Source organism: Halichoerus grypus, chromosome 14 (genome assembly GCF_964656455.1).
Source record: "Halichoerus grypus chromosome 14, mHalGry1.hap1.1, whole genome shotgun sequence".
NCBI lineage: Eukaryota > Metazoa > Chordata > Mammalia > Carnivora > Phocidae > Halichoerus > Halichoerus grypus.
Window position 1 is genome coordinate 43,716,754 of NC_135725.1, and position 24,512 is coordinate 43,741,265.

The 24,512-nt window shown below is 37.6% G+C and overlaps 1 protein-coding gene across 4 annotated transcripts in view; it reads left to right on the top strand.

The window, feature by feature from the left end:
• Window positions 1-24,512, top strand: part of CNTLN (centlein) — a 296,669-nt gene that overhangs the window by 77,511 nt on the left and 194,646 nt on the right. For all 4 annotated transcript variants that reach the window (XM_078061243.1, XM_078061240.1, XM_078061241.1 and 1 more), the window contains exons 4-5: window positions 20,908-21,042; window positions 21,645-21,824. In XM_078061243.1, the coding sequence (XP_077917369.1) occupies window positions 20,908-21,042; window positions 21,645-21,824 (315 nt within the window). The remainder of the gene's footprint in view (window positions 1-20,907; window positions 21,043-21,644; window positions 21,825-24,512) is intronic.

A 24,512-nucleotide genomic window follows, 5' to 3' on the forward strand; every position in this document is an offset into this window, starting at 1 on the left:
ATTATTTTGATGTTTTCCCAATAGTTTATTTTTGCTTTTGTTTCCCTTGCCTCAGGAGACATCTAGAAAAATGTTGCTATGGCTGATGTCAGAGAAATTACTGCCTATCTTGTCTTCTAGGATTTTTATGGTTTCAGGTCTCACACTTAAGTCTTTAATCCATTTTGAGGTTATTTTTGTGTATAATATAAGAAAGTGGTCTGATTTCATTCTTTTGCATGTAGCTGGCCAGTTTTCCCAACACCCATTTATTGAAGAGACTTTTTCTCATTGTATATTCTTGTCTCCTTTATCACATTAATTAATTGACAACATAATTGTGGGATTATTTCTGGGCTTTCTTTTCTGTTCCTCTGATGAATGTGTTTATTTTTGGGTCAGTACCTTACTGTTTTGATTACTATAGCTTTGTAATATAACTTGAAGTCTGGAATTGTGATACCTCCAGTTTTGTTTTTCGTTTTCAGGATTGCTGTGGCTCCTCAAGGTCTTTTGCGGTTCCATACAAATTTTAGGATTGTTTTCTAGTTCTGTGAAAAGTGCTGTTGGTATTTTGATAAGGATTGCATTAATGTATAGTTTACTTTGGGTAGTATAGACATTTTAACAATAAGTGTTCTTCCAATCTGTGAGCATGGAATGTCTTTCCATTTCGTGATGCTGTCTTTCATCAATGTTTTATAGTTTTCAGAGAACGAGTCTTTCACTTTTTTGGTTAAGTTTATTCCTTGGTATCTTTATCAGTTTTTATCATAGTTTTTGTGTGTGTGTGTGTGTGTGTGTGTGTGTGTGGAGTCTTTTAGATTTTCTGTATATAGTATCATGTCATCTGCAAATAGTGAAAAGTTTACTTCTTCCTTACCAAGTTAGATGCCTTTTATTTCTTTTTGTTGTCTGATTGCTGTGGTTAGGACTTCCATCCAGTATTATGTTGACTAAAAGTGGTTAGAGTGGACATCCATATCTTTTTCCTGATCTTAGAGGAACAGGTCTTAGTTTTTCACCACTGAGTATGATGTTAGCTGTGAATTTTCATATATGGCCTTTATTATGTTGAGGTATGTTTGCCCAAAACCTACTTCTTGAGGGTTTTTATTTTGAATGGATATTGTACTGTCAAATGCTTTTTCTGCATCTATTGAAATGATCATATGGTTTTGATCCTTTCTTTTGTTGATGTATTGTATCATGTTCATTGATTTCTGAATATTGAACTACCCTTGCATCACAGGAATAAATTTCACTTGATCATGGTGAATGTTTTTTTTAATGTATTGTTGGATTTGGTTTGCTAATATTTTGTTGAGGATTTTTGCATCTGTGTTCATCAGAGATAGTGGTCTGTAGTTCTCTTCTTTGTAGTGTGTATCTGGTTTTGGTATCATGATAATGCTGTTCTCCTAGAATGAATTTGGAACCTTTACTTCCTCTTCTATTTTTTGGAATAGTTTGAAAATAGATATTAACTCTTCTTGAAATGTTTGGTAGAATGCACCTGTGAAGCTGCCAGGTCCTGGACTTTGTTTGTGGGGAGTTTTCTGATTCACTTTCCTTGCTGTTAATTGATCTATTTTCTATTTCTTCCTGATTCAGTTTTGGGAGGTTATATGTTCCTAGGAATTTATCCACTTCTTTCAGGTTGTCCAATTTGTTGGCATATAATTCTTCATGGTATTCTCTTAAAATCCTTTGTATTACTGTGGTGTCAGTTGTTATTCCTCTTTTTTAATTTTTATTTTTTTTTAATTTTTTATTGTTATGTTAATCACCATACATTACATCACTAGTTTTTGATGTAGTGTTCCATGATTCATTGTTTGTGCATAAAACCCAGTGCTCCATGCAGAGCGTGCCCTCTTTAATACCCATCACCAGGCTAACCCATCCTCCCAGCCCCCTCCCCTCTAGAACCCTCAGTTTTTCAGAGTCCATCGTCTCTCATGGTTCGTCTCCCCTTCCGATTTCCCCCCTTCATTCTTCCCCTCCTGCTATCTTCTTCTTTTTTTCTTTTTCTTAACATATATTTCATTATTTGTTTCAGGGGTACAGATCTGTGATTCAACAATCTTGCACAATTCACAGCGCTCACCATAGCACATACCCTCCCCAATGTCTATCACCCAGCCACCCCATCCCTCCCACACCCCCCCACTCCAGCAACCCTCAGTTTGTTTCCTGAGATTAAGAATTCCTCGTATCAGTGAGGTCATATGACACATGTCTTTCTCTGATTGACTTATTTCGCTCAGCATAACACCCTCCAGTTCCATTCACATTGTTGCAAATGGCAAGATCTCATTCCTTTTGATGGCTGCATAATATTGCATTGTACATATATATACATACCACATCTTCTTTATCCATTCATCTGTTGATGGACATCTTCGCTCTTTCCACAGTTTGGCTATTGTGGACATTGCTGCTATAAACATCGGGGTGCACGTACCCCTTCGGATCCCTACGTTTGTATCTTTGGGGTAAATACCCAGTAGTGCAATTGCTGGATCGTATGGTAGCTCTATTTTCAACTTTTTGAGGAACCTCCATACTGTTTTCCAGACTGGCTGCACCAGCTTGCATTCCTACCAACAGTGTAGCAGGGTTCCCCTTGCTCCGCATTCCCGCCAACATCTGTCGTTTCCTGACTTGTTAATTTTAGCCATTCTGACTGGTGTGAGGTGGTATCTCATTGAGGTTTTGATTTGGATTTCCCTGATGCCGAGCGATGTGGAGCACTTTTTCATGTGTCTGTTGGCCGTTTGGATGTCTTCTTTGGAAAAATGTCTGTTCATGTCGTCTGCCCATTTCTTGATTGGATTCTTTGTTCTTTGGGTGTTGAGTTTGATAAGTTCTTTATAGATTTTGGATACTAGCCCTTTATCTGATATGTCATTTGCAAATATCTTCTCCCATTCTGTCGGTTGTCTTTTGGTTTTGTTGACTGTTTCTTTTGCTGTGCAAAAGCTTTTTATCTTGATGAAGTCCCAATAGTTCCTTTTTGCCATTGCTTCCCTTGCCTTTGGTGATGTTTCTAGGAAGAAGTTGCTGCGGCTGAGGTCGAAGAGGTTGCTGCCTGTGTTCTCCTTTAGGATTTTGATGGACTCCTGTCTCACATTGAGGTCTTTCAACCATTTGGAGTCTATTTTTGTGTGTGGTGTAAGGAAATGGTCCAGTTTCATTCTTCTGCGCGTGGCTGTCCAATTTTACCAACACCATTTGTTGAAGAGACTGTCTTTTTTCCATTGGACATTCTTTCCTGCTTTGTCAAAGATTAGTTGACCATATAGTTGAGGGTCCATTTCTGGGCTCTCTATTCTGTTCCATTGATCTATGTGTCTGTTTTTGTGCCAGTACCATACTGTCTTGAGGATTACAGCTTTGTAATAGAGCTGGAAGTCCGGAATTGTGATGCCAACAGCTTTGCTTTTTTTTCAACATTCCTCTGGGTATTCGGGGTCTTTTCTGGTTCCATACAAATTTTAGGATTATTTGTTCCATTTCTTTGAAAAAAGTGGATGGTATTTTGATGGGGATTGCATTGAATGTGTAGATTACTCTAGGTGGCATTGACATCTTCACAATATTTGTTCTTCCAGTCCATAAGCATGGAGTGTTTTCCATTTCTTTGTGTCTTCCTCAATTTCTTTCATGAGTATCTTATAGTTTTCTGAGTACAGATTCTCTGCCTCTTTGATTAGATTTATTTCTAGGTATCTTATGGTTTTGGGTGCAATTGTAAATGGGATCGAGTCCTTAATTTCTCTTTCTTCTGTGTTGTTGTTGGTGTATAGGAATGCCACTGATTTCCGTGCATTCATTTTATATCCTGCCACTTTACTCAATTCCTGTATGAGTTCTAGCAGTTTTGGGGTGGAGTCTCTGGGTTTTCCACATAAAGTATCATTTCATCTGCAAAGAGTGAGAGTTTGACTTCTTCTTTGCCAATTGGGATGTCTTTGATTTCTTTTTGTTGTCTGATTGCTGTGGCTAGGACTTCTAATACTATGTTGAATAGCATTGGTGATAGTGGACATCCCTGCCGCATTCCTGACCTTAGGGGGAAAGCTCTCAGTTTTTCCCCATTGAGAATGATCTTCGCTGTAGGTTTTTCATAGATGGCTTTTATGATATTGAGGTATGTACCCTCTATCCCTATACTCTGAAGAGTTTTGATCAAGAAAGGATGCTGTACTTTGTCAAATGCTTTTTCTGCATCTACTGAGAGGATCATATGATTCTTGTTCTTTCTTTTGTTAATGTGTTGTGTCACGTTGATCGATTTGCAGATGTTGAACCAACCTTGCAGCCCAGGGATAAATCCCACTTGGTTGTGGTGAATAATCCTTTTAATGTACTGTTGGATCCTACTGGCTAGTATTTTGGTGAGAATTTTTGCATCCATATTCATCAAGGATATTGGTCTGTAATTCTCCTTTTTGATGGGGTCTTTGTCTGGTTTTGGGATCAAGGTAATGGTGGCCTCCTAAAACGAGTTTGGAAGTTTTCCTTCCATTTCTATTTTTTGGAACAGTTTCAGAAGAATAGGTATTAATTCTTCTTTGAATGTTTGGTAGAATTCCCCTGGGAAGCCATCTGGCCCTGGGCTCTTGTTTGTTCGGAGATTTTTGATGACTGCTTCAATTTCCTTAGTGGTTATAGGTCTGTTCAGGTTTTCTGTTTCTTCCTGGTTCAGTTTTGGTAGTTGATACATCTCTAGGAATGCATCCATTTCTTCCAGGTTATCTAATTTGCTGGCATAGAGTTGCTCATAATATGTTCTTATAATTGTTTGTATTTCTTTGGTGTTGGTTGTGATCTCTCCTCTTTCATTCATGATTTTGTTGATTTGGGTCATTTCTCTTTTCTTTTTGATAAGTCTGGCCGGGGGTTTATCAATCTTGTTAATTCTTTCAAAGAACCAGCTCCTAGTTTTGTTGATCTGTTCTACGGTTCTTTTGGTTTCTGTTTCATTGATTTCTGCTCTGATCTTTATTATTTCTGTTCTCCTGCTGGGTTTAGGCTTTATTTGCTGTTTTTTCTCTAGCTCCTTTAGGTGTAGGGTTAGGTTGTGTATTTGGGACCTTTCTTATTTCTTGAGAAAGGCTTGTATTGCTATATACTTTCCTCTTAGGACTGCCTTTGCTGCATCCCAAAGATTTTGAACAGTTTTGTTTTCATTTTCATTGGTTTCCATGAAGTTTTTTAATTCTTCTTTAATTTCCTGGTTGACCTGTTAATTCTTTAGTAGGATGGTCTTAGCCTCCATGTTATTTGAGTTCTTTCCGACTTTCCTCTTGTGATTGAGTTCTAGTTTCAAAGCACTGTGGTCTGGAAATATGCAGGAAATAATCCTAATCTTTTGGTAGTGGCTGAGACCTGATTTGTGACCTAGGATGTGATCTATTCTGGAGAATGTTCCATGGGCACTAGAGAAGAATGTGTATTCCTTTGCTTTGGGATGGAATGTTCTGAATATGTCTGAAGTCCATTTGGTCCAGTGTGTCATTTAAAGTCTTTATTTCCTTGTTGATCTTTTGCTTAGACGATCTGTCCATTTCAGTGAGGGGGGTGTTAAAGTCCCCCACTATTATTGTATTGTTGTTAATGTGTTTCTTTGCTTTTGTTATTAATCGGCTTATATAATTGGCTGCTCCCATGTTAGGGGCATAGATATTTACAATTGTTAGATCTTGTTGCATAGACCCTTTAGGTAGGATATAGTGTCCTTCCTCATCTCTTATTACAGTCTTTGGTTTAAAATGTAATTTGTCTGATATAAGGATTGCCACCCCAGCTTTCTTTTGGTGTCCATTAGCATGGTAAATGGTTTTCCACCCCCTCACTTTCAATCTGGGGGTGTCTTTAGGTCTAAAATGAGTCTCTTGCAGACAGCATATCGATGGGTCTTGTTTTTTAATCCAATCTGATAGCCTGTGTCTTTTGATTGGGGCATTTAGCCCATTTACATTCAGGGTAACTATTGAAAGATAGGAATTTAGTGCCATTGTATTGCCTGTAAGGTGACTGTTACTGTGTATTGTCTGTGTTCCTTTCTGGTCTATGTTGCCTTTCGGCTCTCTCTTTGCTTAGAGGAAGACCCCTTTCAATATTTCTTGTAGGTTTGGTTTTGTGTTTGCAAATTCCTTTAGTTTTTGTTTGTCCTGGAAGCTTTTTATCTCCCCTTTCTATTTTCAATGACAGCCTAGCTGGATATACTATTCTTGGCTGCCTATTTTTCTCGTTTAGTGCTCTGAATATATCCTGCCAGTCCTTTCTGGCCTGCCAGGTCTCTGTGGATAGGTCTGTTGCCAGTCTAATGTTTCTACCATTGTAGGTTACATATCTCTTCTCCCGAGCTGCTTTTAGGATTTTCTCTTTGTCTCTGAGACTCGTAAGTTTTACTGTTAGATGTTTGGGTGTTGACCTATTTTTATTGATTTTGAGAGGAGTTCTCTGTGCCTCCTGGATTTTGATGCCTCTTTTCTTCCCCAAATTAGGGAAGTTCTCTGCTATAATTTGCTCCAATATACCTTCTGCCCCTCTCTGTCTTTCTTCTTCTGGAATCCCAATTATTCTAATGTTGTTTCATCTTATGGTATCGCTTATATCTCAAATTCTGCCCTCATAATCCAGTAGTTGTTTATCTCTCTTTTTCTCAGCTTCTTTATTTTCCATCATTTGGTCTTCTATATCACTGATTCTCTCTTCTGCCTCATTTATCCTAGCAGTTAGCACCCCCATTTTTTATTGTACCTCATTAATAACCTCTTTGATTTCGACTTGGTTAGATTTTAGTTCTTTTGTTTCACCAGAGAGGGTTTCTCTAATAACTTCCGTGCTTTTTTCAAGCCCAGCTAGTATCTTTAAAATCATGATTCTGAACTCTAGGTCCGACATCGTACTAATGTCTGTATTGAGTAGGTCCCTGGCAGTCGGTACTACCTCTTGTTCTTTTTGTTGAGGTGATTTTTTCCATCTTGTCATTTTGTCCAGAGGAGAATAGATGAATGAGAGAAAGAAATGCTAACAGGGTAACAACGTCCCCAGAAAATATACTCTAAACAAATCAGAAAAGACCTGAAACCAGGGGAAAAGAAAGGGAAAGACAGAAAAAAGAAAAAGAAAAAGACAAAAACAAATAAAAACAGAACAAAAGAAAAAAACAGAATATGATCAAATATGATGAGGCTGGTGCATAGATCAGTGCCACACACTAGATTTTTGGGTATATTTTGGTCTGTTAGAAGAAAGTGCCTCCAAAATTTTAAAGAAAGAAAAACCTATATATGTACAAAAATAAGGGTTGATATGATGAAGGGATGGAATATGACTGTAAAGATGAAAATTATGTAAAATTTTATAAAAGGAATTGATAAGTTGTTTGAAAAAAGCAAGAAGAGGATTTAAAAAAAAAAGGGGAGAGAATGTGATCAGGCAGGAGAGTAGAACAAAGCCATACACTAGAGATTTAGGGTATATTTTGATATGTTAGAAGATTCTGTGTCTCAAAATTTTAAAGAGAGAACAACTTATATATATATGCCAAAAATAAGGGTAACTACTATGAAGGGATAGAATATGACTAAAAATGAAAAATAAAAATGTTTTTTAAAAAAGGGATTGATAAGATGTTGGTTGAAAAAGGGAAAAAGAAAAATTCAAAAAAAAAAAAGTTAAAAAAAGAATTAACTTTGAAAGACTAAAGAATCATCGTAAAAAAGCCATGGATTCTATGTGCTGTATTCCCATAGTGCTGGAGTTCTGCCGTTCTCATTGATCGGTAAACTTGGTCTTGGTTGGCTGATCTTCTGGGGGAGGGGCCTGTTGCCGTGGTTCCCAAATGTCTTTGCAGGAGGCGGAATTGCCCCGCCCTTGCCGTTCCAGGCTAAGTAATCTGCTAGGGTTTGCTCTCGGGAGCTTTTGTTCCCTGCAAGCTTTCGGTAAAGCTTTGGAGGCCGAGAGTGAAAATGGCGGCCTCCCAATCTCCGCCCAGGAGGGGCCGAGAACTCGGCCCCGCTCCTCAGTGCGCCCCCAGGGAAAAGCAGTCAATCACTCCCGTCTCCCCGGTCTCTGGCCGCACTCCGTGCTCACCCGGCCTGTGACCCAGTGTTTCTATCTCTGGCACCCGACTTGGCGTGGAGTCTCCAAACCCAGCAGATCCCTGTGGTGCGCTCTCGCGCCACTCCTCCTGGGGGAGGAATGGAAGTCTCCCCAGATCTGCCGCTTGTTGGGTCCCTGCTGGAGGAGCAGTGGCCCGACTGTGCCCTGGATCACGGTCTATGGCAACCCCTAGCTGAGAGCCCACTCCTCTGCTCTGTCTCTGCAGCCGGCTTCCCCGCTCCGATACCTGGGAACTCTGCCACACTCAGGCACCCCCGGTCTTCTTGTGACCCCGAGGGTCCTGAGACCACACTGTCCCACGAGGGTTCCACCCCCCCCCCACCCCCCCCCCACCCCCCCCCGCTTAGCCACGTGAGCGACATCCCTCAGCGGAGCTGAGTTCTCAAAGTTCTGATTTTGTGCTCCACTGCTCTATCACTTGCCGGTAGTGGCTAACAGAGGCCCCCTCCCCTGCTGTCTATCCTCCAGAATATCACCTCGGATTCACTTCTCCACTCCTCCTACCTTCCAGAAAGTGGTCGCTTTTCTATTCAGAGAGTTGTTGCTATTCTTTTCTTCCATCTCCTGTTGAGTTTGTAGGTGTTCAGAATTGTTCGATCCATATCCAGCTGAATTCCTGAGACCAGAGGAAATCCAGGTCTGCTACTCCTCCGCCATCTTGCTCCGCTCCTTCCTCTTTTTTTATTTATGATATTGTTAGTCCTCTCTTTAAAAAAAATTTTTTTTGATGAGTCTGGCTAAAGGTTTGTCAATTTTGTTGATCTTTTCAAGGAACCAACTCCTGGTTTCATTGATCTGTTTTATTATTATTATTATCATTATTATTATTTTTTAGTTTATATATTTCTTCTCTAATCTTTATTATTTCCTTCCTTCTAGTGGTTTTGGGTTTGGTTTGCTCTTTTTCTTGTTTCTATAGGTTTAATCTTAGGTTGTGTAGTTGAGATTTTTCTTGTTTCTTGATGGAGGCCTATATTCCTATAAACTTCCCTCTTAAAATTGTTTTTGCTGCATCCCAAAGATTTTATTTTATTTTTTTAAAGATTTTATTTATTTATTTATTAGAGAGCGAGCAAGAGAGAAACAGCATGAGAGGGGAGAGGGTCAGAGGGAGAAGCAGGCTCCCCGGTGAGCCGGGAGCCCGATGTGGGACTCGATCCCAGGACTTCGGGATCATGACCTGAGCCGAAGGCAGTCGCTTAACCAACTGAGCCACCCAGGCGCCCCATCCCAAAGATTTTAGACTGTTTTATTTTCATTTTCATTTATCTCCATGTATTTTTTTTTATTTCCTTTTTGATTTCTTTGTTGAGCCATTCATTTTTTAGTAGCATGTTACTTAACTTTCCTGTATTTATCTTCTTTACAGACTTTTTTCCCCCTTAGTGTTGTTTTCTGATTTCATAGCATTGTGGATGGAAAAGATGCATGCTATCTATGACTTTGATTTTTTCAATTTTTTGAGACTTGTTTTGTGGCCTAATATGTGATATATTCTGGAGAATGTTCCATGTGCACTTGAAAAGAATGTGTATTCTGCTGTTTTAGGATGGAATGTTGTGAATATGTCTGTTAGATCTGGTTGATTTTCTGTTTGGATATTCTATCCATCAATGTAAGTGGGGTGTTAAAGTCCCCTACTGTTATTGTATTACTATTGATTACTTCCTTTATGTTTGTTGTTTTTAGCTACTTTAGGTGTTTGGGTGCTCCCATTTTGGGTGCGTAAGTATTTATAATTGTTATATCTTCTTGTTGGATTGTGCCCTTTATGATTATATAGTGTTCTTTGTCTCTTGTTACTATCTTCGTTTTAAAGTCTATTTTGTCCAATATATGTATTGCTACCCAACCTTCTTTTCAATTCCATTTACATGATATATGTTTTTCCATCCATTTACTTTCAATCTGCATGTGTCCTTAGGTCTGAAATGAGTCTCCTGTTGGCAGCATATGGATGGGTCTTGCTTTTTTATCCAGTTCATCACCCTATGTCTTTTTATTGGAGTGTTTAGTTAATTTACATTCAAAGTAATTATTGATAGGTATGTACTTACTGCCATTTTGTTACTCATTTTATGGTTGTTTTTGTAGTTCTTTTCTATTCCTTTCTTCTCTTGCTCTCCTCTTTAATGGTTTCCTGGCTTTCTTTAGTGTATACTTGGATTTCTTTCTCTTTATTTTTTTCGCATCCGTTAAATGGTGTTTGATTTGGTTACCATCTAGGTTTGTGTATAATATCTTATGCATATAGCAGTTTATATTACATTGATTGTCACTTACGTTTGAACCCATTCTTTTCTTCTCTCCCCTGCCACCTTTTAGGTATATGGTGTTTTACTTTACGTCCTTTTATTTTGTGAATTCCTTGACTGAATTTTACAGATATACTAATTTTTATTGCTTTTGTGCTTCCTGCTTTTCTTACTCCTACTAATGGCCTTTTCTTTCCATTCAAAGAGTCCCTTTAACATTTCTTGTACGCTGGTTTAGTGGTGATGAATTCTTTTAACTTTCTTTTGTCTGGGAAACTCTTTATCTCTCTTTTTGAATGATAGCCTTTCTGGATAAGAGTATTCTTGGCTGCAGGTTTTTTTCTTTCAGCACTTTGAATATATCATGCCACTCTCTTCTGGCCTGAATAGTTTCTGCTAAAATCAGCCAGTAGCCTTACGGGGTTTCCCTTGTATGTATCTCTTTCTTTTCTCTTGCTGCTCTTAAAATACTCTCCTTATCACTGCTTTTTGCCATTTTAATTATTATGTATTGTGGTGGGGACCTCCTTGGGTAGATTTTGTTGGGCGCTCTCTGTGCCTTGGGGATTTCGATTTCTCTTTCCTTCCCCAGATTTGGGGATTTTTCAGCTATTATTTCTTCAAATACATTTTGTCTCCCCTTTTTTCTCTCTTCTTCTGGGATTCCTATAATGGGAATGTTGTTCTCCTTGATAGAGTCGTTGAAATCCCTATTATCTATTTTCATCTTGTCTTATTATTTTTTTACTCTTTTCCATTCAGCTTCATTGCTCTCCATTACTCTTTCCTCCAGGTCTCTGATTTGTTCATCTTCTTCTCTAGAGAGAGCATGCCAGTGGTGGGGGAAGGGCAGAGGGAGAGGGAGAATAGAATCCTAAGCACACTCCCCGCTGAGCACAGAGCCTGATGTGGGGCTTGATCTCATGACCCTGCGATCATGACCTGAGCCGAAATCAAGAGTTGGACATTTAACTGACTTGAGCCACTTAGGCACCCCTTAATTTCAGTTTGAGTTCTTCATCTCTGCTTGGTTCTTTCTTACATGTTTTCTCTCTCTTTCCTAAGGATCTCACTGAGGTCCTCCACTCTTTTCTCAAGTCCAGTGAGTATCTTTATGAACTTTACTTTAAATTCTCTATCAGTCATATTATTTCTCTCCATTTCATTTAGCTCTCTTGCTGTGATTTTGTCCTGTTCTTTCTTCTGGGACGTATTTCCCTGTCTCCTCACTTTGTCTAACTCTCGGTGTCTGTTTCTATGTGGTAGGAAAGTGAGCTATGTCTCCTGCTCTTGAAAGTAGTGACCTTATGAAGAAGAGTACTCTGTTGTGCAATGCCCCCTGTTCATCAGAACCTGGCTCTTCAGGGGGGTCTCCTATGTGTGTTGCATGTGCCCTACTGTTGTGGCTGAACTGCTTTTGCCTTTCAGTCCAGTTGTTTGCAGTGGTTCTCTTTGCTGTCGTTGGCAGGGTTTGGTCCCTCTGTTGTTAGTTGGCCAGTCTGGGGCCGCCTTGGGCTTGAGTTGACTCAGACCAGGCATTTGCCAGAGATGTAGTAGCACTGAACTAACTGCAGGGTGCTTTCCCTATACTGTCCCCTGAGAAGCTATCGTTGCTGGGCAGAGCCTGCAGGCAGACCAGATATCTGCCCCAACCCACTGCTGGGTCCCCAGCTGACTGGTGCGTGTGGTTATCTTGCACTCTCCTTGGAGCAGCAGTCACTTTGGAGTGGTCCCGGCCCCTGTTCAGTCTGCTTGCACACTGCCAGGCTTGTGGCACTGCTTTTGATGGGCTCTAAGGGTGTATTGGAGGGGTCGGGTCTGCAGGAGAATGAGGGGGTGGGGAGCACAGTGTTAGCAAGGTTTGCACAGGTCTGCTGTGGGAGGGGACCTGGAGCTGCTTTAGAAAACTGCTGCAGGGTAGTGGTTAGGACCATAGGAGAATGTGGGAGCAGGGCACATAGTGCTGGCAAGGTCCAATCCTCTCTGCTGGGGGAGGGGACCTACAGCCACCCAAAACTCCTGCCAAGGTTGGAGGGTGTAGATCCACAGAAGTATAAGGATGGGGGTCTGGGAGGAAGGAGAGGTATGCTGATAGCCAGCTAAGTGGAGTGTTGGGTCTGTGCTGGTTCTCGCAGGTTTCTATCTCTAGGCTGGAGGATAAAGAGGGAAATGGTACCCACTTAGGAAATCTTCCTGTATACCTGAGGCATTTTTCAAATTGCTGCTTCTACGCTACATCTCTGCAGGGTTCTTTGCAGTGCTGTCTCTTTAAGGGTGGGGACTCAGTTTCCTCTTGCTCTCCAGGCTCTCCCAGAGCCAAGCTGGCTGACTTTCAAAGTTCCAGGTGTTAAGCCCCACTGATTTTAAGAACTTGCAAAATTATGCCCCTCTGGTTTTCAAAGCCAAATGTTACAAGGATTGTCTTTCCTGTGCAGATTCCCTGTGCCTGGGGCACCTTGGCCCTCTCTACCACTGCAGTGTCCCTCCCTCCCACATACAGTCCCGTTGGTCCCTTTAGCTCTCAACCGTGTCTCCGCCCTTCCTTCCCTCTTCATTGTAGCCTCTTCTCTATGTTTAGCTGTGGAGAGTCTGTTCTGCCAATCTTCAGGTCATTTTCTGGGTGATTTACTCTGATGTGGGTGTTACCTAGTTGTGTTCGTGGGATGAGATAAGTTTAGGATCCTCCTAATCCACCATCTTCCCTGGAAGTGAGTTTTGACTCAATCTATACATCTTTACTTTTTTAAAGATAAGTTTATCCCATCTGTATTTCTTGATATAACAGACTTTTTTTTATCTCCATTCTCTGACCTTATGCTTTCTGTTTTTAATGCTTTCTTAGCTTTTTATATTTGTTTCATTTGTGTGTGTTTGTGTGTTTGGGTATGCATGCATTTTCATGTTGGTAGTTTGGGACTTTTAGAGTCTACATCATTTCTTTTAGTGATTAAGTTATTACTTTATATATTAAACAGTCTACTTCTTGTTTCTAACATATTCTAAAAAATGTATATAATCTCTCTCAACTGTGTACTGTAAAAGGATAAGAAAATTAGTGTATTTTGATTTATTCAGCCTTTGTTTTTCCTGCATTTTAAAGTGAACTTATAGAGAGTAATTGGAGGACTTAATTTCTTATTCTTAGCATTTTTTGGTTGTATTTTTTGTACCATCAAGATTTATAATGCTTATGTTCCATAACCACCTTCTCCATTATTTTTAGTGTAAATTCTGTGGGAAAATAGATTACATTATATTGGTTTTTCTGTTGCTATATAACAAATTATCATAAGCTAGTGTATTAAAACAATACAGTTATTAAGTTGCTGTGGGTCAGGAGTCTGGACATAGCTGGTGTCTCATATGGTTTTAATCAAGGTTTCAGCTGGGTTGTGCTCTCATCTGGAAGCTTGATTTAGGAAGAATCTGCTTCTAAGCTCATTCAGGTTGTTGATGATATCCATGTCCTTGCAATTTTAAGACTGAAGTCCAAAATGGGGCCAAAATCTATTAGTCAGGGTTCTTCAGAGAAGCAGAAGTAATAGATGTGAATACATATGTCTATATATCTATCTGTATCTATCTATCTGGTGAGGGAAATTGATTTTAAGGCATTAGCTGGCTCATGCAGTTGTGGGCTGACAAGTCTGAGACTGGCTGGAGACCCAAGGAAGAGTTAATGTTGCAACTCAATCAGAAGGCAGTCTGGAGGCACAATTTCTTCTTCCTCAGAGGACTATCACCCTTTCTCTTACGGTCTTCAGTTGACTGGATGAGGCCCAGCCACGTTATGGAGAGGTAATCTTCTTTACTCAAAGTCCACTGATTCAAATGTTAATCACATCTGAAAAATATGTTCACAGTAACATCTAGACTGGTGTTTCATCAAAAACTATCAAAAACTGGATACCATGGGTACTGTGGCATAGCCAAGTTGACACTTAAAATTGACTAAATGGGTAGAAAGTTCTGAGGTGAATAGGCTTTAGTGTGAGGTTTTATGTTTATCTGGCTAGGGCTTAGGCTCTGTTTACTGTTGGCTATAACTGTACGTGTCAGAGGCTAAGCTTTGTTTTGTTCTTTTTTATTTGGGTTTCTCTAGAAGTTTCTTAAATATCGTCTGAGACGCACAATTCTTTCTATTGTGTTCCCTGGTTGTTATACAGAAGCCCTACTGATGTGGTGAGGTGTCAGGGGGAGGGGAAGTATTCTATAGTCACATAATTAGGTCTTAGTCTTTTAGAGAGCTTGTGTCCCTACACTGTGACCTTCATAAGTACTTCTCAGTTTTTCCCCCCTTGGATAATAGGAAGGCTAGAGGGTGTTGGAGTTAGTTTTTTTCCCTTCTGCCAGGTTGGTTAGCCTCTGGCAAAACTTCCCTAAGATTGGGCTTTTTTGGACTTTTTAACTCTCAAAACTTGCCCCCTTTGATCTTCCAGCAATCTGTTAATTACAGATTAGATTTTCCTACACTGGTAGTGGTTCCCATGGAGTTTTCTGCTCTGGTAAAGTGCTACTATCTGTATCTACCTGTCTGTTTCTCTAGTTTGGGGAACAACAGTTTGCTCTATGACCCCAGTTTTTTGATAGCTCTAAGAAGAGTTGTTGATTTTTGTTAGTTGAGCTTTTTTTCATGTTTGTGAACAGGAGAGATGACTTCCAAGTTCCTTACATGCTTGAGTGGAACCTGGAAGTCCCTCCAGTGTGTTTTTGTTGTTCCACTGAGCAATATTAAGTAGCTCTTAATTTTTAAGACTTATAGCTTATGGAATAGAGTAACACTTAAGAATGACAATTCCTATAGCTTATTTAAATCTTACTTATGTATCTAATTAAATTTCTAGAAAGTTACACACACACATATACACAGTCATGCACACTACTTTTCAGCTGATTGCAGAAAAAACTTTCAGAGAAGTGCAATCTAATATTATAACATTTTATTTATGATAGCGTAAAACATTGCCTATAACTTCTTTTGGTAAGTCTGTGCCTTAGCTTTGTCACTGGTAGTTATAAAATAAATCATGTAATAAATTCCCCTTCTAGTATTGCATTGGATAGCATGACTCCGCTCACAGACTAGTATATTGTATTTAATTAGATAATGGTTGCTGTTTAACGTTATAGCCTCACCCCACCCCCTTTTTTTTACCTTATAGGAAGCTCAGAAATAAGTTTTGGTTCTCAGTTACAATTAGATCTGTTACCCCTTCCCTTTTCTCTATTTACCATTGTTTTGTTTCTCCATTTACCATTGTTGTGGCTTCATAACTTCTCTGTTTTTTACTAAAACTTTCATGCCCATTTGAAAGTAGGTCATATAAATAATATATTAACTATGCTCAAGTATTGCTCAGTAGAGTTTTAGGTCTTATGCCGCTGCCCCTCCTTCCCCTTTTTTCCTGCATCATACTCTTTATCATTCTCTTCTTACTCTATAGACTTCTCTTGACTGTGATGTGAATTATTCATTTCATGTCTTATCCATAATAAATTATTTGTTCCAGACATACTTTCTCTTGTCACCCTTTATGCTTTATGGTTCCTCTGAGTTCTATTTGCTATTTTAATATTAACTCAAGCCAGACCATTAAGAATGTACTCTATCCAGAGAAGTTTGTTGAAAAGTTTCATAAAGCTAAATTTTAAAATGAACTACAGCTGTATATACTTGTACTTTCATTATTTAAAGTAGATCACTAAGAGCATACTTTAATAGGAAAATATTTTGCATTATGCAAAATTTTCCAATCTTTAAAGGTTTAAATTGTTGGTTGTCTTTTATTGGTAGTGCATCTTTATCTATTACTTTAATGATTATTCAACGTAATATCAGATTTATCAAACTAATTACAAGAATATTGATAATTTGGGTTATGCTTGTATTATGCTTTTTTATTTAAAAATTAAGTCTATATTTGGCCTTGTTGGTTACTAAATTCACTCAAATGCCGAAATTCAAATTATTAAATAATTCTCATGAAAGGGCTTGCTATTGGTGTTTAAGTTGTCAATTTCTGTTAAGTTTAGCTGACATGAATGGGCAATCCCTTCTAAAACTTTAATCATTTGGCTCAGTGTTCTTTCCTTCCTAGGGTCTAAATAATTTCCAGAATAGATGAGGATTCTCAAGTTTTGTCAGTTGTCCTTTCAAAAGAGAGGTCTGTAGATAGTCTAAACAGTCTTAGTGTTCATATAATTGAAATTATCATTCTATGTCAATCTCATTCATAGACATTTGCTAATCTGGTTTGGAAAGCATTATGAATACATAGATAGGTAGTATGTAATGTGTCCAATGAATAATATGGGCAAGGCAGAAATCTAGAACGGGTAGAAATTACTATGACAGTTTGGAGAAACCTTTGTGGAGGAAGGGAGAGATTGAATCTTGAAGGACGGTAACACTTAGATGAGAATAGAAAAATGGGCTGTGAATTGTGGATGGGCCACACTTATGCATCTATTCTTAAGCATTTGATTGATGTCAGGCACAGTTTGATATGCCCTAATAATTAAAATAGGAAATAAAAATTAAAACTATATTGAGGAAGCATTTATACTTACTAGATTTGTAAAAAATTACCAAGCCTGAGAGTCAAGTGTTGGTGCAGATGTGGAGCTGTGAGAACCCTTGAAGTGCTTATAGCCTATGACTTAGTGACTTTACCTCCAAATATGATCTTAAGCAATATTTTTCAAACTTTTATTAATATGACCCCCACACTGAATAAAATATATTCTACCTAATGACCCTAGTATACCCACACATGAAATAAAAATTTCATATAATAATAATTGTCCTTACTATGTATAATAAAGGTAAAAAATATAACAAAGCATGTACCAAATATGAATTTAATAATATTTAAATAAAATATAAATCAAAAATTAAACACTGTAAAAATTTAGGAGATACTTAATGTATTTGCTTCTTTCGTAATTTTATTATTATGGCATAGTTTTTTGCTAAGAATTTATGCTTATATTTGATATTTTCTATTGTATTCTATTCCACTTTTTAAAAATGCTGATTGTGATGACTAAATTGATTTAATGACCCATTACTAGATTGCAGTCTGTAGTTTGAAAAATACTGCTTGGGAGAAATTCTTGCTCATCTGCATCAGGAGACATGTTTAAGTGTGTTTATAGCAGCATTGTTTGTATACCCCTTTTCCCAAAATGGGAAGCAGCTGAAATATACACTGACAAGAGATAGATAAATATATTATAGTATATTTATATAATAGAATACTACTATACACCAAGGTAATTGAATTGCCTATCAATATGGATGAATTTGGGAACATATGTTGGGCAAAAAATAGCAAGCTACAGAATATGTGTAGTATGATTTAATTTATTTAAAGTTAAAAAATAAGCTAAACTGTACAATATATCAAATAGGGATATGTACGTCTTCAAACTATTTCTTTGTAGTTTGAAGACATAGACAAGAGAAGGCTAAGAACCAAAGTTGTAGGGTAGTGCCTTGCCCTAGAGGACATGGAAGTGTTGTAAGGATCAGGGGACCTACAGAGGACTTAAAGATAATGGTAAAGTTGTGTTTCTTAATTAAGTGGTTGTGGATACAAAACAGAATAGTTCTTTGTACCTTACATATTTCTCACATAGTATTTTTGTATGTGTTCAGTATTTAATTTTTTTTTTTAAGAGAGAGAACATGTGCATGTGAGCAGCAGCATGGGGGGTGGTGCAGAGGGAGAGGGAGAGAGAGAATTTTATTTTATTTTATTTTATTATGTTAATCACTATATATTACATCATTAGTTTTTGATGTAGTGTTCCATGATTCATTGTTTGCATATAACACCCAGTGCTCCATTCAATACATGCCCTCTTTAATACCCGTCACCAGGCTAACCCATTCCCCCACCCCCCTCCCCTCTAGAACCCTCAGTTTGTTTCTCAGAGTCCATAGTCTCTCATGGTTTGTCTCCCCCTCTGATTCCCCCCCTTCATTTTTCCCTTCCTACTATCTTCTTCTTCTTCTTTTTTTTTAAACATATAATGTATTATTTGTTTCAGGGGTACAGTTCTGTGATTCAACAGTCTTACACAATTCGCAGCGCTCACCATAGCACATACCCTCCCCAATGTCTATCACCCAGCCACCCCATCCCTCCCACCTCTCACCACTCCAGCAACCCTCAGTTTGTTTCCTGAGATTAAGAACTCCTCATATCAGTGAGATCATATGATACCAGTCTTTCTCTGATTGACTTATTTCGCTTAGCATAATACTTATCCTCTAGTTCCATCCACATTGTTGCAAATAGCAAGATTTTGGGGGTTTTTTGATGGCTGCATAATATTCCATTGTATATATATACCACATCTTCTTTATCCATTCATCTGTTGATGGACATCTTGGCTCTTTCCATAGTTTGGCTATTGTGGACATTGCTGCTATAAACATTGGGGTGCATGTACCCCTTTGGATCACTACATTTGTATCCTTGGGGTAAATACCCAGTAGTGCAATTGCTGGGTCACAGGGTAGCTCTATTTTCAACTTTTTGAGGAATCTCCATACTGTTTTTCAGAGTGGCTGCACCAGCTTGCATTCCTACCAACAGTGTAGGAGGGTTCCCCTTACTCCACATCCTCACCAACATCTGTGTTTTCCTGACTTGTTAATTTTAGTCATTCTGACTGGTGTGAGGTGGTATCTCATTGAGGTTTTGATTTGGATTTCACTGATGCTGAGTGATGCTGAGCACTTTTTCATGTGTCTGTTGGCCATTTGGATGTCTTCTTTGGAAAAATGTCTGTTCATGTCTTCTGCCCATTTCTTGATTGGATTATTTGTTCTTTGGGTGTTGAGTTTGATAAGTTCTTTATAGATTTTGGATACTAGCCCTTTATCTGATATGTCATTTGCAAATATCTGGGAGAGAGAGAATCTTAAGCAGACTCTACACCCAGCATTGATGTGGGGCTTGATCTCTCCACCCTGAGATCATGACCTGAGCTGAAATCAAGAGTGGGACCCTTAACCAACTGAGCCACCCGGGTGCTCCTAAAATATTTTTAATTAGAAGTCAAGTAAAATCAACAATTAACATTATAGCTTAAAAAATTAGAATATAGTAGATACTCTCACTTTATTCCTGAAACTCACCCTGTTTTGCATCCTATTCTTGAAGCTCCTCCTCAAGTCATTTGCAGCATGTTTAATAAGGGGTAAGTATGGGAGTACAAAATAAATTGATATTTAAGAATCAAATGAACATCACTGATAGCTCAGAGATGGAATGAAGGTCAGGGTTTTCTATTGAGCATCCTACTTAATAACAGAACAGTATGTTATAACTTGATGTGTCTTCTTGGTTGATAGGAAGATAGGGCTTTGGGGAAGGATGCTGTTAAGAATGACCTGGAGGCTTTCAAAAAGCTTGTAAGCATGTAATGGGTGCTTAATAAATATCAGTTGAAAAAATGAACAAAAGTTGGGTTGACAAAAGTTGAAGAAGTTTAGAAAGAGATAGTATCAGGATATGGATTTCAGTTTTGGCATGTTAGTTTCAAGTTCCAGCAGATAATCCAAGTGGAGGTATTATTTTGAAAGTTGGAAATGGGGCATTGGTGATTGGGAGAGAGTCAGGGCTGAATTAGGATTAGTAAGACTCTCAGACAGAGATGAGACCAGAAGCCAAGAAGGGGTAAATTTTCTGAGACAAGAGCTATAGGGATAAGAGAGAAACTAAGAATTGAGTCATGGACATGTCCTGTAATTAGATATTGTTTAGGTATCTCTGGCAGGTGAAAAAAACATTCAGTTAAAAACTATGGCAATTTTGGGGCTGCCTGGGTGGCTCAGTTGTTAAGCATCTGCCTTCAGCTCAGGTCATGATCCCAGGGCCCTGGGTTCGAGCCCTGCATTGGGCTGCCTGCTGGGCGGTAAGCCTGCTTCTCCCTCTCCCCCTGCTTGTGTTCCCTCTCTCGCTGTCTCTCTCCCTCTCTGTCAAATAAAAAAAAAAAAACTATGGCAGTTTTAATATCCTGAATATGTTTTCTACACAGCAAGATATCTTTGGTACCAAAACAAACTTGCCATTTTCCAGTCTTGAAAATTATGTATGCCTTCACAAAACTATAATTGTTTCTCTAAAAAATGTTTTCTTCCACATGATACTCAAATAAGAGGGTAATTCTTATCTTAGCTACATACACATTTTCTTTGATTGGAATATTTTATAAAATTCTGTTTTTCTTCTGTTATGCACCTAAATCCCAAAAGTTTGCTTTCTGAATGTGGCTTAATATTTGGCATCCAGTTTTTATGTGTTCTTCATCTTAAACTAATAAACAGATACCATACTTGCACTATTTATTTGAAAATTGATGGGCATGTCACCAGAAATGAGAATTGTGATAATAGACATTATTATGAAAGCTAGTTAATCCTAATATTATCAATCAAAATGTGGAACTTTTTAAATAAAATAATTTTTTCTTAGAAATACCAGCTTACCAATAATAGTGATTTTTTTTTCCATAGAGAGAAACAGGACTACAAATAGATATAAATGACCTTGTAAAACGGAAGATTGCAGTTGATGAAGAAAATGCTTTCTTAAGGAAAGAATTCAGCGACTTGCAGAAGAAATTTAAAGATAAAAGTCAAGAAGTTAAGGTGTGTTGGCTTGTACATAGTTTTACAGCACTGTTGCTTTGAAGTCCTACTTTAAGCTTTGTCAGCCTCTGTGGCACAGAAAGTGACAAGCTTGGAGGAAAAATTGCCTTAGGCCCTGCTGTACCACACAGTTTTCTCACATGCAAAAACTGAGAAAGATGCTTTAAAGATAAGACTCCAAGCTTTATAACTTTCCGATAAATAGTTAATGATGGAAATGGAGCTAAGAAAGTAGGAGTGTGAATATGTGGCTTCTTGTAATTAGATTCTGATGGGACTGGCATTATTAATTGATAAAACCCAGGTCTGGGAGGATATGTCTGTGTGGGTCTCAAAAATAGCTGGGGACAGCATCAAAGGCAGCTTGATCAATTAATGGGCTCTTTGCAAATGTGTACTCATCAAAGCTGTCATCCAGTGAAAAAATATGACCCATCCACCTGCATGAAAAGAGGCCAATAAAAGTATACAGGTGACCTTGGCCATCAAATATAGAAGAAGCTGCTGTGAGGGTAAAACTGTACAGTTTATATTTGCTGATTAGTTCTCACCTTTTTTTTGTTGTTGTTTTGTTTATCGGCCCTTGTGGTACTGTTCTACAGGACACTAAGGAGTGTGTACAGAATAATGAAGAACAAAACAGACTGGTTATAAAAAATCTGGAGGAGGAAAATGAGAAATTAAGTACCCACTGCGCTGACCTGCTAAATGACCTGGAGAAACTGAGGAAGCAAGAAGCACATTGGAGGAAAGAAAAACATAGCATTGATGCAAAAATAAAGGTATGCAGTGAGAGTGTAGAGAATGAGAATAATGCCGTTATTTCGGATCTAACTTCTTATAGGAAGTTTATTACATGTGATTTTCTTTAAATAACAAGTTATATATTCAAATCCACCAGTGGGGACCAGCATTAATTTATATTCCTTCACTTAACGACCCACAGCTTTTTAAAAATTGATGTTGCAAAGCAGGAAACTGACTTCAAATAGTTATCTAAAATGTAGTCATTAAAAAATAAAGGCTATAGCATTTTGAAATGAAACATGTTTTGAAAAAACATATTTAGAATCATGAGGTTTGACTTTTTTCAGTTAGAGCTTAAATTTATAAATATAGCTAGAATTCATTACAATAGAGTTTTAAGAATGTATTTTCCAGGTCTTTTAAAAAATAAAATGTGAAAAAAGCACAAAGCAATTGAAAAATACTCATATGTGTTTTGAAGATGGTGCTTTTCTTTGGCGTAAGAGGGCCTCATTCATAGTCAGATTTTATTTTCATAGAAAATAAAAGGTACAATCGATTTTTGTACTATGCCCATCAGTATTTTTCAAAATAATACTTTTTTGGTGGCTTTCTCTTTGTCTTGAGAACGTTTTTGCTAAATTTTTTTTTCCATTGAATTTCAGGTTTCTTTTTTATCATAGATTTTGTTGAAAAGGCCAGAAACAAATTTTCATGCTAGTAAATATGATAGTGCCTCTCTGTATGCACACATAAAGAGAATATATAAATACACACATGTATATATATAGCTATTAAAATGTACTAAGTATGGATATGTGTGTATGTGTGTATGATCATTTCAGAGGTGAAGGGATATGTATTTCTGAGTGTGTGAATCAGTTCATTTCACATATTTAAGGAAATACATTAAATCTTTTAGTGTATCATCAGGGAACAACTGAGCCATTGGGAGAATTGAATTCTGGTGCATTTGTTTTCTCAACTTTTATGTCAGTTTCTGCTTCCCTGCAACCTTTAAGCAGTTTGGTAGTGTGATAAGGGTGAATGGTACTTCCTTATGTTAATTCATAGGTACATGAGTATTTGATGAAACTTTTCATATCATTGATGACTGTTTGCCACTTAAATAGTTCATTATGTGATTTGCTGTGATTTTTAGTTCTATGACTTTTTTTTTAATTGGGGAGTATGTCTTATTAATTTGTAGACATTTTTTATTTATTCTGGGTAATAATACTTTGTTATATATATTACAAGTACTTTCTGTTCCATGAATCTCAAGTAAGGTGAATTGGATTTTGAAAAGTTTGTGGATCTAGAAAGAGTACGTTTTATTATTCTCTAATGTTTTTGCATTAGGAATCTTATACGCTAAAGTTTTCCCTATTCCAAAGTCTGTAATCTACTTAGAATTTATTTTGGGGTATGTTGTTTCACACCATTTATTCAATAGTTTATTGATTTGTGATGCAATCTCTCTCACAGCTCAAAGTGTTCATGTGTGTATAGGTTTGTTTCTGGACATCTTATTATTTTCATGGTTTTAGGTATTGTAGTTTTGTAATTTGACCCATTATTTGGTAGGGAAATCTGCTTCTTTATTCTTATTTTTGTAAGTCATGAGCCCTATATGTGCTTCTTCATTATCTTATAATATTTAAGAACTATTTTGTTACTGGGGCACCTGGGTGGCTCAGTTGGTTGAGTTCTTGATTTTGGCTCAGGTCATGATCTCTGGGTGTGAGATTGAGTCCCGCAAGGTGCTCTGCGCTCAGCAAGGAGTCTGCTGGAGATTCTTTCTCTCCCTCTCCTCACATGCATGCACGTTCTCTCTGTCTCTCTCTCTCTGTTTCTCTCTCTCAAATAAATAAATCTTAAAGAAAAGGAATGATTTTATTAGTTTTACTGAAAAATTCTGTTAGAAAGTAGATTGGAACCACACTTAGTTTATGAATTAATCTTGGGAGAATTGTGACCCTACTGTTCATGTGTGTGGAATAAGATTTTGTAATTTTCTTAAAATGGCATTGTCCACTGTTATTAGATTTATTCCTAGCTACTAATATTATTGTAAAAAAGATTGTGTAATGGTAAGTAATATTTTAATTATTTCTGGAAGGCAGGATTGATACTGATTTATCTTAGCCTTCTTTTCAATAATTTTTTCTAATTATCTTACTAATTCTAAAAATGTGTACATTTTCTTGATTTTTCTACATTATTAAGAAAACTTTGCATCTTTCTGTCCTTTCTAAAATATTAATTGGCATAAATTCACATTTAATCCATTTAAAATTCACAATCCAAGTGCACTAGTTTTTAGTTTATGCAGAGTTGTACAGTTATTACCACAATTACTTTTAGAACATTTTCATTATTTGAAAAAGAAACCCTGTAACCTTTAGCAATCACTCTGCATTTACCCTTTAACCCTGCATCCCTTGATAACCAGTAATCTGCTTTCTTTTTCTATAGATTTGTCTATTCTAAACATTTCATATAAATAAAATCATAGTATATGGTCTTTTGTGACTGACTTCTTCTACTTAGAATAATGTTTTCAGTGTTTATCCATGTTGTAGCATGTATCAGTACCACGTTCCTTTTTATTGTTGAATAATATTCCATTACATAGCTATCCTACATTTTATTTATTTATCTCCAGTGGATGGACATTTGTGTTTTCAGTGATGTTGCTATGACCATTTGTGTACAAGATT